General features: G+C 35.6%; 1 protein-coding gene across 1 annotated transcript; it reads left to right on the top strand.

Annotated features, from left to right (window-relative positions):
* Positions 1 to 274: 274 nt before the first annotated feature.
* Positions 275 to 6227, top strand: LOC132163424 (ABC transporter F family member 1). The gene is made up of 6 exons (XM_059573707.1): positions 275 to 407; positions 533 to 749; positions 2780 to 2853; positions 2950 to 3160; positions 3240 to 3474; positions 4713 to 6227. Exons 2-6 carry the CDS (start codon positions 540 to 542, stop codon positions 5768 to 5770), a joined length of 1788 nt encoding a protein of 595 aa, XP_059429690.1. The 5' UTR covers positions 275 to 407; positions 533 to 539; the 3' UTR covers positions 5771 to 6227.
* Positions 6228 to 16522: the final 10295 nt, after the last annotated feature.

Raw genomic sequence — 16522 nt, 5'->3', positions numbered from 1 at the left:
TCTCAAAAGTTAGTTTTCAAATGATGTGTCATCATCTCATCAAATTTATTATTTTTAAAAGTGTGTTACAAGCTCATAAGATAAGATTGTACCACATAATTGGGGAATTGAAAAATTTTTGGAATGCATAACATCTCTCAAACAAAACACAAAACCAAGGATTCTCAGTTTCACACGCAACCTAGTGCTAGAGTCTTCAAGCTCCGGGACACGTGGAACCCCTGCTTTCACACTCTCTTTTAGAGATATATATATATATATATATATATCATTTGTATAGACTTCATCTCAACTCGCCTCCACCGCCACCGGGTTTTGCTTCTATACACCGATTTCAGCATCGGAAAAGCTAACCCTAGATCTGAGTCCACAACCTCTCTCAGTCGCTCCTCCGATCTCCCACGAAGGTTCGTTATGTCCCTTTTTATTATTAAATTTTTTTTTAGATAATAGATATTTTCTTGTGAAGTTATTCTTGCGTAAATTTTAGGGTTTGTAATTTTTTTTTTTGGGGCGTACTGTGGGTTTGTAGGTTAAGGATGGTGTCGGACGCGAGCAAGAAGAAGGCGGCACAGAAGAAGGCGGCGGCGGCGGCCAAGAGAGGAGGGAAGGCTGCGGCGGCTGCGTCTTCGAAATCCGTGGCGGCATCCGATTCGCAGAAGTTGGAGAACGGAATTGAGGCGCTTCAGATATCGGATCGGAACTGCACCGGCGTTCTCTGCTCGCACCCGCTCTCGCGAGATATCCGCGTAAGTTACCTACCGATCGATAAGCCGAAACTATGTTTATCATTGATTCCATTAAATTGTGTTTCTGTTTGGTGATTTGGATGAATGAAAAAGGTGGGTTTATAAGAATTAGGTGACGCTGTCGCTTGTTTTGATGTGTTTGAGCTTGTATTTTGTTTATGTTCTATCACGTGAATTTGTTTTGTGGAAAAATCAGGTAGAGTACGAAAAGCTAGAGACAAGATTGATTTTCCCTGCTTAAAATTTGTGTTGAAAGAAACGGCATGGTCCTCATATTCTTTGTTTTCTTCTATCTAATAGCTACAAGTTTCATTTCGTATTGTTTCCTGTTACACACTGTATTCTTTGCTTATCAACTTCAACGAGGTGTTTGACGGTGTGTTCTTTGTACTGTAGGGATTTATGTTTTTGCATATTTGGTGAATGTGCAGCATAAAAGAGAGTTAGTGAAACTGTTTCAACATTGTGTGGAGGAAAATATTTTTGGCTTTTTGTTTGTTTGTGAGAAAATATAGGAGCAAAGAAACTGATGTGGTTGATTTTTTCAACTTTTTATCTTTTGGCAACATGTGAAACTAAGGCTTCTGTCCATGGTCATTGCCTCTGTAGAAGCTAAACTTAACCTAGTCTGATGCAACATTGTTTCCTTTTTCATGGAACTAAAACCAAGGGATATTTATTGTTCAAAAAGTTACATTAATGTTTTTCCCCTCCCTTTACCCTCAATGAGATTCTTAGTTTGCAAATTGTGAAGAGGGGTCTTCTCTCACTCACCTCTAATTTCTTCTTATTTGTACTTTTTCTTGGGTTGAGGTTTTTATTGCGTTTGAATGGACGTTTTTCATTGGGTTTTGTTACGGTATTAGAAGAAGAAGAAGATTTCTTTTTCAATGGGTTTTGTTACGGTTGGGTTTTGTTATGGTATTAGAAGAAGAAGAAGATTTCTCTATGTTGGTGATGCATTTCAGTATTGGGGTGGAAGTTTATATTACGTAGATCAACTCAAGATGCACAAGAATTCTGGCGTACCTATTAAAGAAATGGAACACTTGGGGAATACAACACAACACATGGAACTATGGAATGGGTAGAAGTGCATTACAATGGTCACTTAGTTTCATTTATAAGTTAAAAACAATGTTTCCGAATGATACAAGTATCATTCAAAGTATTTAAAGCTGATATTAATAAAGTAAAAGGCTCTAGCTAATCTCAGTATCATTAATGTGGCATGTTGTCCTCAATGAACTTGTCAAAAAACATTAAAAAAAGGAACTTGTTGGTCTTACTAATTGGATGAAGTAATGAAAACCGAATACATTTTCTTTGATTTTCACGAGGCAAACAGTGAACTCTAATATTTATTGGGAGACCTCCTGAAATTAAGTCAAAAAATGCTTTTGAGGCTTATTGAGTAATCAATCTGATTTTTTACAGTTGATTCTTGTCCTCTTTGACTAGACATAACAGATAGGAATATATTTCACTTTAATAGATTATCTGATTGGGATATTATCTATGGAAAATGATAAATTTTGTTAAAATTTTTTTGGCATATCACAATACAATTCCAGCTTAATGGTTATTTTATATGATACTGTGGAATTATATGGTACCTCCATTATCTTGCCATATTGATCTCTGTCGTTTGAAAATTAACAACAATAATTATAGAACAATTAGTTAGGCAGCGATATAAGTTATTGGGTCCCTAGATGACACACAACATAATAGTATAGTGGATGTCTTCATCTTAGTGAGTCTCACTTTTACCTTATTGTTGCTAGCTTGGTGCACCTAGACAAACGCCCAGTTGAGCAGCTGGGTCTGTCACCAGGTCCTTTATGTTGCCAAGGGTCAGTTGCTTGAATATCCCCTTCTGAATATAATTCATTAGTCATCGTTGTTGGAACTCCTTGGAGGAGGTAATATTGTGCAATTGAGAAATTTTCTGCATACATATTGTAGTTGAATGTCTCACTAGAATGAAAAATATTGAATGATGAACTGACTTTTTGTGTTCTTTGCAGATAGAGTCTTTATCTGTTACATTTCATGGACATGATCTTATAGTTGATTCTGAACTGGAGCTTAACTATGGCAGGTTTGTGAGTCTTAGCTACTTACTCTATGTTCTAGTCATGACAGGAGCCATTTGTTTAATTTCATGCAACTATTTCATAAAATTTTATCTTTTCAGACGTTATGGGCTGCTTGGATTAAATGGGTGTGGGAAATCTACGCTCCTCACTGCAATAGGGTGCCGAGAGCTTCCGATACCTGACCACATGGATATCTTTCATCTCACAAGGGAGATTGAAGCTTCTGATATGTCTTCACTTGAAGCTGTCATAAGCTGTGATGAGGAGAGGTTGAGATTGGAGAAAGAAGTTGAAGTTTTGGCTGCACAGGTGTGTTGAGGTTACTTATGGTTTTGGTGCCTTTTACTTGATCATTTCTTGTGACTTCCATGTACTTTTTTGGCTCTAGGATGACGGAGGTGGAGAAGCTCTTGAACGCATTTATGAGCGTCTGGAAGCCTTAGATGCAGCAACTGCAGAGAAACGTGCTGCTGAAATTTTGTTTGGTCTTGGATTCAATAAGCAGATGCAGGCAAAGAAAACTCGTGATTTTTCAGGTGGCTGGAGAATGAGAATTGCTTTAGCGCGTGCCCTCTTTATGAACCCAACCATCCTGTTGCTTGATGAACCTACCAATCATCTTGGTAAGTCATATTGGTTAACATATTGCTTAACATATTGCTTATGGTGTCAAAGATGTTTTTTTTTTGTTTAGCACTTTATGATGTCTGCTTTTATTATTCTCAACCTCTAGGCATATGTTTCTAGGTGGAATTTTTTCCTCTGTTTCAAGTTTTTGTCTCTTAAGAGCATGTTTAGGATTGTGTTGAGAAATAAAGCTTTTAAAGTTATAAAGAACCTTTTTTTTTTTTTTTTTTTTTGATAAGTAATAACCAGTCTTATAAAATAAAGAGCTCTTTAGAAGAAGCTTCATTTTTAAGCTTTTTTCGAAAGTGCGTTTTGATAATTTTTAGAGAAAAAGTAAAAGAAGTGCTTTTGAAATTTTTTACTAAACATGTCAGCTTTTTGTTTGGCACAGTTTTTTAAGTACTAAAAGTATTTTTAAGCTCCGCAATCCCAGACAAGCTCGAAGAGTCATTTGTGAGAACACTTTAGTTTGAAACGAAATAAAAAATTAGTGGAGCCTGAGAAAGGTGGACCTGTTTATATCAACCTTTTTATAGGATTATATTGTAACTGGCCATAATTGTGTGTATCTTAAGTAATGTTACTTTCACTGGTTAGAAATGACTGTGGCCTCTGGGAAAATGATAAGTTATAGCTGACATTGTATCCGCTTGAGTATTTGGACAGTGTCCAAGCAAAAAGCTAGAATGCATTTTTGAGTGCTCCGTGTTGGGCATCTTGTTCACCTCTCTTTGCCTAGGTACTGTTTGCTGATCTTTTGGAAATGCCACAAATTGATGGACATTTGTTTAAGGAACTTGTTTAGACTCTTGGTGAGAATGTATTTTTCTTTTTCATTTTATTTTCTAGTTCCAGCTAGGTATGAGATGGTTTAAGCTTTACATCTGGTGGCAATATTTGTTTTTTGCATATCTGTTACTGGTTAGCAGCATCCTCCCACCCCTGACCTCTCTTTTGGTCTATTGAATACCCATTAGCCCCCCTTTGCCATATAAAGGGTGCAGTTCGTATCCCATATTCCCTCAATTCTTATTGCAATCATTGGTTAAGAAGGTTTTTATGGAGGTCTCTGGGACGACACAGACAACTTAAATAGATCTTTCCAACTTTGGTAGCTGAATGCTTTTGTTCTCAGCTCTTTTACTTGTTTAAAATGTTCCTGTCTTTGTTTGATTCTCTCCCTCCCTCTTTTAAATGGATAATTTATTCCTTTTTTCTTTTCTCTGGAGGACAGATCTAGAAGCCTGTGTCTGGTTGGAGGAGACTTTGAAGAATTTTGATCGTATCCTGGTTGTGGTGTCACACTCCCAGGACTTTCTGAATGGTGTCTGCACAAACATTATCCACATGCAAAACAAGAGCTTGAAGATATACACTGGTAACTATGATCAGTATGTTCAGACACGTTCTGAACTGGAAGAGAACCAAATGAAACAATACAAGTGGGAGCAGGAGCAGATTTCTTCAATGAAGGAATATATAGCTCGATTTGGGCATGGTTCAGCTAAACTGGCTCGCCAGGCACAGAGCAAAGAGAAAACATTAGCAAAAATGGAGCGAGGTGGACTTACTGAGAAGGTGGTGAGAGACAGGGTACTGGTCTTCCGCTTTGTTGATGTGGGAAAGCTTCCACCGCCAGTACTTCAATTTGTGGAAGTAACATTCGGGTATACACCCGAAAATCTCATTTACAAGAACATTGATTTTGGGGTAGACTTGGACTCGAGGATAGCTCTGGTCGGACCCAATGGAGCTGGGAAGAGTACGCTGCTGAAGCTAATGACTGGTGACCTGGTTCCTAATGATGGAATGGTCCGGCGGCATAATCACCTTAGAATTGCACAGTTCCATCAGCATTTGACTGAGAAACTTGACTTGGAAATGCCTGCTCTTCTGTTTATGATGAGAGAGTATCCGGGAAATGAGGAGGAGAAGATGAGGGCAGCAATTGGAAAATTTGGACTGTCTGGGAAAGCCCAGGTGATGCCAATGAAGAACCTATCAGATGGGCAAAGGAGTCGGGTGATCTTTGCATGGTTGGCATACAGGCAGCCCCAGTTGCTGCTGCTGGATGAGCCAACTAACCACTTGGATATTGAGACAATTGACTCGCTAGCTGAAGCATTGAATGAATGGGATGGGGGTTTGGTTCTTGTTAGCCACGATTTCAGGCTCATAAACCAGGTAGCCCACGAGATATGGGTGTGCGAGAATCAAGCTGTTACCCGGTGGGAGGGTGATATCATGGACTTCAAGCGGCATCTAAAGAGTAAGGCTGGTTTATCTGATTGAAGCCTGTAGTAGCAGGATGGATCCAAGGCTCTCGATATTATTATTAGAGAACCCTGGTTTACTTATTAGTATTTTACAGTTGAAGCCAAGGATTATAGCTTCCTGAGTATCCGGATTTCTTCTCATAGATTGTGAAGAAGACCAAAGAGCAGAGTAGGGCCTGAAGGCGTTGTTAGTCTGGTTATTGTTTCAAGCTAACAGGTTCCATGACCTCTGCCTCCGTTATTAGTCATCATTATCTTAATAGCTGATATTTTTATTTCATCATTATCTTCTTTGCGGTTCTAATTTACTTGGTTGTTGACCAAGGTTGATATTTTACAATTATCTATTTGTGCTTTATAGCCCTATTGCGAATTGTGAACCCATCTTTGTCCTGTGCTTTATTCCGCGAAAATTGATATGTTGTACTGGAGAGCCTATTTGATTATTACTTAATTTTGCCCTTAAATTCTTATTAATCTTGCACTGTGAAATGTCTGCTGAAATTTGATTCTGCTGCCCAACTGGTTTCTTATCATACGGTCTTCACCGATTTCTTGGCAAGTCATGGTTTATGGAGAACGAAATATGCTATGTTCTGTTTTTCCTCCCCTTGCTGTCTCTCTTTTGAGAAGGCAACACTTGCCAACTTCTCTTGAGAAGGGATGTTTTATTACATCAAAAAGCTAGCTTTCGTGCACCACGAAGTTTACCCCAATTGCATGGCATTCAACAAAATAGTGTTATGGGACACGTCTTCCCTCGAAACTATTATTTGTCACCTTGACTCCTTTCCTAAGAATTGACGGAAACTTGGGTATGTGATTTATAGGTGTAATTTTTATTTATTTATTGAATTGTTCACATTTTCTTTCAATAAAGGGGAAAAAAACAAAAGAATGAAGAGGTTGAGGGTGGCTAAACCACTTCTTTTAAGGCCCAAGGGGCGGTCCTTTCTGTATTTTGGTCTTTGGAAGTGGCTGAACAACCCTTTAGTTGGAGGGGTAGTTCAATCTTCTTCTCAAGCCCCCAACCCTCCCTCTTTCTCTCTCTTCTTGTTTTAGATTTTTATTACAGTTTTTGTTTTGTTCCCCTTCGAAAGGTTTTTTCTCCCCCTATATAGAGGTCATATTTTAACTCTCAAAATAAAAGTATTATGGGTATCTCAAAATGGTATTTGTAGGTCGTGTTTTCGTCCATTTTATCGTGAAAATACCAAAAAAAAAAAAAAATCGTAATACATGGGGTCTATTGTCAAAAATAACAAATTGAAAAGCTATTTACAAATGGTCTGTTAATTCCTGGCAATAAATATAATATTATAAAAAGAACGTGGACACAAATGATGATATATTAAGATGAGGCTGGGCTAAAGTAGCTTAGTAAAATGGATGAGAGACCTCTAAATGAAACAATAGTTTAATGGTTTGGCAAAAGCAAAAAAAAAGACGTAGTAAATTGGCTCGAAGCTTCATACGTCTAACTTAGCGTTCTTTCTAAAGACAAATTTCTCAAGAAAAACCTAGCTGTTGCATGTATTTCATTAGGTTTTAAAATTTTGAAACAAGCTTTTTAAGGAAGATGATTCACGATGTTAAGCGTTAGCCCTTGGTACATGATGTCAACCATTGATTCCTGACGTTATTAACCCTTGGTTCATGATGTCAACCAACCCTTGGTACATGAAGATGAAGCTAACCACCCTTGGTCCATGATGTCAACTCTTGATTCATCAAGTTAACTTTTAGTCCAAGATGTCAACCCTTATTCAAGATTCATAATGTTAAGCCTACCCCCCCTTTTTTTTTATTTTTATTTTTTTTAATTGAATAACATGAAGCCTACCCTTGATGCATGATATCCTCCTTTTATTTTATTTTTTGTGGTATGTATAGATGAGATAGGCAAACATTACAAACAACGAAGCAAAAACTTTTTTTCTTGCTCCTCATGAAAACATGATTAACCCCATAGATCTTCTTACAAATAGTAAGTATGTGATGCTTCGGCTTTTGAATATCAAAGCCGTAAGTGGAAACCTTTAGTTTCCATGTGACATTACGACATCAGAGTTATAATTTTGCACGGAATTTATATATATTTTTTCTTTCTAAATACTCTAGGCATACTTCACAAATAACACCATGAGTTGACTAAACTTTCCCGAAATGATATAGACATAAATATTGTTTTAGGTTGCATAATAAATTCACACTAGGTGCTTCGATGCAGTGTGGACAACCCTTATGTACTCTGGGATGAGGTTATACAGTTAGGAGTTAATAACTGGGGGAATAAGGCTCTCAAAGGTATTCTATGCCGCCTAGTGTTGGGTTTTGTAATCTATAATCTTTGGCGCACAAAAAATGAGATTAAGCACTCTGGCCAGTCTAACACTAAAGAGAAGCTTCTAAAGAAAATTCTTTGGGAAGTGAGGGCTAGAATAGTTGGGAAGGGAAAATTTCCTATGACTAGAGATAATTTTGTCTTAGTCTTTGTGGAATTTGCCTGCAGATTTGTTGTTGTAAGCTATTTTCTGCGAGTTGTGTTTTTGTGGTATGATTGTTGTTTTGTGTTGCTCTCTGTGAGGGTTGTCTCTGGTTTTGGGGGGGCTTTGATCTGTTGGTCTTGTTTTTGTTGGTTCCTTTTTCTGCAGTTTTGTTGTTCTACAAGTTTGTGTTCTGGTTTAGTTTGATTGGTTAGGCCTTTGTGAGGCTGTGCTTTAGCCTATTTGTGAACGCTTGTATTTGGTGCTACTTTGGTGATTCGGTTTCGTGCTTTTAAGGAAGTTGCTTATTCATCAAAAAAAAAAAAAAAAAAATTCACACTAGGTGTACTAAGTAAGTGCCATAGGCGGCACTGATGTGGTATTTTTGTATGCAAAAATATCAATAATAAAAATAACCACTCGCAATAGAATGAATCTTGGTGAGATAGGGCTATATTGAAGGTGTCAAACCTCAAGGACTGCACCTGCGTTATTATTAAGCTTGTCAATATTGAAAGTAACTCAATTTAAAGAAAGTTGATTTGTTTTTATTTATAAATTAAATGCATAAAAGTAAAATAAAGATAATTAGTAATGAGAGAGAGAGAGAGTAAGGAGTTGATTTCACCGCTAACCGCATAACAATAGTCAATCATAAATTAACAAGAAAAATTAAGGAGCTTAAATGTACAACATTCGGTGCCTTATCAGGCACATAAATACATATTTATACATATCAAACATATACAAATTTTAAGACATTACAATCTAGAATATAAACATTACTAAAACTAGCTTCTTAGAGACTTGTACAAAATATACAGCTAATGGTCTAGTAACCATCAAAGCTGGCGAAAGAATCATTGCCTTTAGCCTCAAATCCTGCATCAAAGTCTATGTAAATATGACGCTATCATATTTTCATAGACAAACAAGTGAATCTTCTGCTTTCATGGTAAAAAAGACTGAAACAATTTAAGAACAAAGATAATGAATGTATGAATATACAACGTAGTAACCATTTAGTTTGAGTCTTAGAATTTATCTTCTTTTCTCTCCTCTCATATCAAGGCTCAATACCAGCCCATCTTAGCGTCTGTTAGATCCTCATGTTGGGAATATGATTGCAAAAACAAGATTGCGCAGCGGAAATAGAAATTTTCAAATTAAGATCGAACTTTAAAAAGAATAACTAAAGAGTTATGATATTTAAAATAGGACAGAAATTTCTTTCAATTTGGGTTGAAGGAAATTTCCTTTAACCAGTTTAAAAGATTGACATGTGTCCTTTTTTACATGTGAGAAGCACATGTTTTTTTTAATAAACTTAACAGATTCTTACTCTTCTAACAAATGAAATTATTTCTGTTTGAAAGGAGTCCAACCGTCTCTCTTTCATGTTGTTCATCTGAATCATCTCCCAAAAGAGATCGATGACAAAGAGAATGAAACATTCGCTGTTGTGGCTTATTCGGCACAATCCGAAGCAAAAATCCCACTCTCTTCAACTCAACCATACCCCACCTTCGCGATCGGGTTCAAAGTATCCCTTGCAGCATTCTTATACTTCTGCTGAGTTTGGTGGTTTATTGTCCGAATCCCAGAAAATTGAGACATTATTTTCAGCAATTTTCGATGCTAACGAAAATGATGGGTCAGAATGAAATTATCCCAGTTTCACTAAAAGTGACAATCTACTCAATGGGGTAAATGGGTTTAGGCTTTGATTTAGGATTCTTTTGTGCAGAAAAAGTTGCGGAATTTGAGGAATACAACCATAGGCAGATGGTTATTTTTGTTTTAATGTGAAATTACCAGGAAGAACAGCGTAAATTAAGAACAACAGAGAAAATTGGGGAGATTGATATTGACTAACCTTTGAATGGTGCTGATATCGCCTTATTACAAGTTGGAGAAATAATTTCATTAGTTAGAAGAAGGGACTAGTTAACGGTGTGAGAATCTGTTAGGTTTATTAAAAAAACATGTGTTTCTCGCATGTAAAAAATGATAATGTCAATCTTTTAAACTGATTGAAGGAAATTTTCTCCAATTCAGTTTGAAGAAAATTTATGTCCTTTAAAAAAAAAAGATGCAAAACAAAAATTATTTACTTGAAGGCCACGATAATTCTTTAGCTTTTGGGCAAAACTTTCTTTCTTGCTTCTCCGAAGAACACATACAGTCTCTAGGATTATGAAACCTTCAGATCTTCTCTGGGTGTGCATTTGTGAGCTTAAAAATGCGTTTAACATTAAAAGAGTTCGTTCGAAGAAAAAAATACCATTTTGGTAAAAAAAATTGAAAGCACTTTTAAGGGTTCAAAAAACCCATAAATGGTCAAAACACACTTTTGGCAAAAACTTAAAAATAAAGCTTTTGCCAAAAAACACTTTTTTGACTTAAAAGCTTTATTTCTCAAACACAATCCCAAACAGAACCTTACTCTTCAAAACTTAAATTTATTCTCGAGAGTTAACTCAAAAGTATTAGTTCTAATTGAAAACTAAAAAATTGTAATGATGGTGTATTTTGCAAGAGCTATAGGTTTCTCTATTTATAGGTTTGGAATACTAGTTGAGGTGGGACAACTAGTCCATGTGGGACTACTACTAGGAGTGGACGTCTAGGGTTGTGAAAACCCTAGCCACCACCTTCTCTATAGATGATGCATAGGTCTAGAAAATTGCTCTTTGGCCCATGTGTCTTCCATCCTATTATTGGGCTTCGGTTTTAGCCCAAACTCAGTCCCCCTCTCTTACATCTTTTGCACAATTTCTTTCTAGCCATGTTTCAATGAATAAAAACAAGCAGCCTAATAAATAAAAAGTCTGACTTTGTTAATTTACATCAGCCTGGTGAGGGATCCAAAGGAAAAAACAAATAAAAATTAGCTTTAAATAGTCCCAACAATCCAAAGTCACTATTTAATTACAATTGATTATACTAAATAATTGTAATTGCACTCTAGTTTATATTTTGATTAAATCAGTTAATCCATTATACTTACTTAATATTGACTTTTGATTCCTGTATGAAATCTTTTGTAGCATAATAAAAGCCAAAGCCAAAGACACTGTCACTTTAATTCTCTACCTCTTTATCTTTGAGTCATTGATTTTATTTATTATTCTCGTACTTGTGAAAGCCTTATCACATGTACATCACTATTTTGGTATTCTTTACCAAAATGATATGGCCAGAGATTGAGAATAATCAAATTCATAAAATTTATCTCAAGAAGAAATTTCTTATCATTTTTAAGAAAAGAACTTGGATTCCTTCTTGATAAAAGTTTCTCACAATTCTACAAGTGATCGCCCAACACACCGAGAATGTTGACCATAGTAAAGGTTCCACTGATAAATGTATCAAAGTGGTATGCATTTCAAAACTGAGAACGCATCTTCTCAAGATTTAGAATCAATATCAAAGAAGTTTCGGGAGTTACAGTCTTTCCCGTCGATAGTATTTTTTGTGAAAAAACAACTCCCATGGTCTGTTTAGTGCATAACACCTACACATCAATCCAAAGCTTCCAACTTCACTTGATTAAGATAAATTATCAAGATTGATGTGCGAATATAATATAAGGTCAACTTGAGCGTTTCCTCTCATTATATCGCCCGATAAGGCACAAGGCCCATGAACGGTTTCGAAGTAGCGATAGAACGAAGAAAAATTGCCGTAGAATTGATGTATTGATGTCCGTGGATCCTGATATTGCTTCATTCAACCCCATTCACTACCCATGATGACACGACCCCCTCGGCCAAGGAACCGACCTGAAAGGAGCGACTCCTCCTGGATGTCTACCACCTCTTACAAATAAAAATGGGCTAGCCAAGGAGTTGCCCCGAATCAAGTGGACCGAGTGCTACCCCTGTCCACCGTCTTCGTAAATGTAATGCCCAATTTCATTACCAATAGCAAACAACTCAATATTTAAGACTACAAGGTTTATGAACTAATACATTGTGTGTTAATCCCGTTACTCACACCAGAAACCATGTTTATAGTAATTTAAGGACCTTTCATATGCATAATATACATAATCACAACAAGCATGTAAAAGATTATGTAACATATGCTCACATGATTTAATAAGTGAATAACAACGTATATTCATTACAAACTTTTTAATGTCAACATAAATCATTGTAAATCATTGGGATATAGGACATAATCCCCAATAAACTCTCACTAGGTCTCAATTCCAATTAGGTATACATTTGACTCTCATTTCCTTTAACTAAGATTTGAAAATTTTCTGTGGCAACGTCTTAGTGAACGAGTTTGCCAAATTCTCGGTCGATGAAATTTTAGCCACAACTACATCTCCTCAAGATACTATCTCTCTAATGAGATGATACACTTGTGCTTGATGTGTTTTCCTTTCCTATGGTTCCTTGGATTGTGCAACTACTACATTGATGTCACAAAAATAATGTGATAGGGGACTACTCTATCCTCATGATACCAAGATCAACTAGGAACTTCTTGAGCCATACTGGTTCTTTTGTTGACCCACGAGCCGCAACATATTCAGCGTCTATAGTGGAGTCAGCAATGCAAGATTGCTTAATACTTCTTCAACCAATGCCTCCGCTACCTGTAGTCTTTCAAGAATCATGATTTGATTGAAATTTAGAATCTATGTAATGAGTAGCTGTCAAATCCTCACAATGGTAGACAAGCATATAATCCCTTGTTCTTCGAAGATACGTGAGTATATGCTTTACCGCTACCCAATGTGGTGGTTCAAGGTTTGATTGATATTTGCTGACCATGCCAATTGCAAAACATATATCTAGTTTAGTTCAAAGCATAACGTACATGAGGCTTCCCACAGCTGAAGCGTAAGGAACAACCTTCATATGCTCTTCCTCTTGAGTTGTCTTTGGACATTGTTCCTTTGCAAGAGAAGCTTCACGTCTAAGTAACCATTTCTTGGAGTCCAGCATGCTAAATATTGCCAAGACCTTATCTATGTATGCAGCTTGGGATAAGCCTATCTCCTATTTCTACGATCTCGCAAGAGCTTGATACCTAGGATATAACTTGCCACTCCGAAGTCCTTCATATCAAACTGATTAAACAACCAGATTCTTACTGTTGATAATGTCCACACATCATTTCCAATGAATATGATATCATCAACATATAACACCAAGAATGTTACTACCTTATCTTGATACGTCTTGTACACACATGGATCATCGAGGTTTTCTTCAAAACTGAACTGTTTGACTGTTTCATCAAACCTAATGTTCCATGATCGGGATGTTTTCATATCCTATAAATGGACATTTGTAACTTACATATCATATTCTCTTGGTTTTCAGCTATAAACCCACATGGTTGCATCATATAGATATTCTCATCAAGTTGCCCATTTAGGAAGGTTGTCTTAACGTCCATTTGTCAAATCTCATAGTCAAAATGAGAGGTAATGACCAAGAATATCCGGATGGACTTATGCATGCTACAAATGAAAATGTTTCCTCATAGCCGATTCCCCTTCTTTCTAAGTGAAACAATTTGCAACTAATCTTGTTTTGAAGCTTTCAACATTCCCATCCACCGCTTTCTTTCTCCTGTAAACCAATTTACAACCAATAGGTTTAATGCCAATAGGCGCCTTTACAAGAGTATAGACTTTATTGGAATACATAGATTCCAATTCATTTTTCATAGCTTTGAACCAATGATATGCATTCACATCATTAATCGTTTCAACATAAGTTCTTCGATCTATTTCAAGTTCATCAGGTATAGCCTTATGGGCTTTTCTAAGAACATGAATTTGTCAGGTGCCCTGACCATCCTCCCACTACGACTCAATATGATGGTACCCAATGTCTCACTAGTAGTAAGTTGTGGTGTATTTGATACAACCACCTTATCTTCGGGAACTTTTGATGATGTGAGATTTCTTGCCCTTCCAACAACTATTCTAGAACCACCTCACTCTTTGATTTGAAATTGTTTATATAGTCCTCCTTAAGAAACCTAATGTTTGTGGTGACAAATACTTTGCTATCCTCATGACTATAAAACAAATAACTCCTTGTCCCTTTTGGATATCCAACAAATAAACATACTTATGTTCTGGAATCAGTCTTTCTTTTCAACACATGTGATGGGCAACCCTAAATGTGGACATATCTCATGCTAGGCTTTAGTCTTGACCATAGGAAATAGACTTAGATGAAACCAAATTTAGCAAGTATGTTGCTGTTTCTAGAGCATATCTCCAAAATGACATAAATAGAGTAGTATAGCTCATCATTACTCTTACCATTTTTGTAAGTGTTCTACTCCTACTTTCTACCACACCATTCTGCTAGGGAGTTTCCGGTACAAGCAATTGGGATATAATTCTTACTTCTGACAAATGGTCTTTGAAGTGTCTGAAGAAGTATTCGCCACCTAGATCAGACTGAATGTCTTTTATATGTTTACCTAACTATTTCTTGGTTTAGCCTGAAACTCTTTAAATCTTTCAAAAGCTTCAAATTTTTGATGCATTAGGTAAACATAACCATACCTTGAGTAATCATAGTAAATGTGATGAAATACTCATAACCTCCTTATGCTTGGACACTCATGGGACCACATACATCAATATGTACTAACTACATCAAATCTTTGGCTCTATACTTTTTGTAGGAAAGGGTCTCGGTCATTTTACTCTCTAAACATGATTTGCACACTGGGTAATCCTCAAAATCTAATGGGCCTAGAAGCCTATCATTGACTATTCTTTGAATCCTCTTTGAGATAATGTGACCAAGACATATGTGCTGAAGATATGCCTCATTAGTTGAATGAACTTTTCTTTTAATGATAAAGAAATATGAGTAGAGTTTAAAACATAATTGTTAACCGAATACAAATTAGGAGAAATAATATACAAACCATCCATAATGATACCAAAACATATAAATAAATTACTTTTCTTTATTATCATGCTATCCCACATGGGTTAAGGTGTGAGTCCTACAAATTCAATGAATGATTTTTTTTAAAAATTTTGTATGAGTGAAGGATAGGAGAAGGACAAATAACCGTTCTCCTTTTTATATGTCCTTGTCAACACTCATATTTTCAAATGTTCATCTTTTTGAACAATCACTTTTTTCAACAGCAGCAATTCTTTTTTTATTTTTTATTTTTTATTTTTTTAACGATCATACTTTTCCAAAGGACAATCAATCACTTAAATTAACGATTTATAGTTTTCGAATCAATTTCTCAGGAGCCAAACACAACACCAGTACATAAACTGAAAATAGAGAAATCCGAAATTTATCATATGAAGTTCACAGATATATAAATTTCAACTTAAGAAAATTCAGGTGGAGGTTCACGTTTGCTTGGGACATACAGAGAAAAACTCAATTACGGATGTATTGCGTAAGTCGCAAGACAAATACTGTATTTTGTTGCGATACATCCCTTTATTAATTTGCAAGTTACATCCCTTTTAATTGGTGTACAACATGCAACTTATCTTGGATGTTCTGCTCTCATCTAATTGTCAGCCATAAATTCAATGTCATTCATGGGATGTAAACTAAAAGTGGACATGAAATTACATATTTATTTTTTCAATTATCTTTCAATCATTTATTGTAAATTCAATAAATTCATCATTAAATTTATAAATTTATGTGCATCTCACACAAATTCAACGATAGATTTATATCTTCACCATATAAAAATGGATAAAAAATAAACAAAAAATTATCTCATAAAAATCTTGGAATTAAAATAACACAGAAAAAATCAAATCATGAGTAGGCTGTGAACTTACTCGGGAACAACATTAATGGTTCAAGATTCCTAGAAATATCTTCTTTTGTGTTTGGGTAAGTATACCATGAAATATCACAGAGAATAGATTCGCTGAAAATATTAGTAATCACTCACGCTTATTTTTACTACTAATCCTAGTAGGACTAAATTAACTAAGTGAGACATTTGTTATATTTAAATATTAATTTTATTTTTCATTTAAAAATGATTTTTATTGCTTCTTGCTCTTCATTTTTTTTTTCTTCTTCCAAACAATATGTATCTCTACTGCAAGACATTTAATTTGAACAAATAACACATCTAAGCTGCGTTTGATAAACGATTTCGTTTCAATACTATTCATCTCACTTTTTCATTTTTTCAACATTCTTTTACTTTTTACATTACATTAATAATTTTTTATTATTATTCAAATAAGAAAATGACTACAGAACAAAAAAATTTCATTTTCCCATACAAAA

The sequence above is a fragment of the Corylus avellana genome, chromosome ca10 (assembly GCF_901000735.1).
Source record: "Corylus avellana chromosome ca10, CavTom2PMs-1.0".
Taxonomy (NCBI): domain Eukaryota; kingdom Viridiplantae; phylum Streptophyta; class Magnoliopsida; order Fagales; family Betulaceae; genus Corylus; species Corylus avellana.
The sequence above is the reverse complement of the archived record's forward strand: the minus strand, read 5'-3'. Positions and strand labels throughout refer to the sequence as shown.

Coding starts and splice junctions, on each gene's coding strand:
- LOC132163424 (XM_059573707.1), top strand. CDS start 540: ATGGTGTCGGACGCGAGCAAGAAGAAGGCGGCACAGAAGAAGGCGGCG. Junction 750..2,779: donor CGCTCTCGCGAGATATCCGC/GTAAGTTACCTA, acceptor TGTTCTTTGCAG/ATAGAGTCTTTATCTGTTAC. Junction 3,475..4,712: donor TGAACCTACCAATCATCTTG/GTAAGTCATATT, acceptor TCTGGAGGACAG/ATCTAGAAGCCTGTGTCTGG.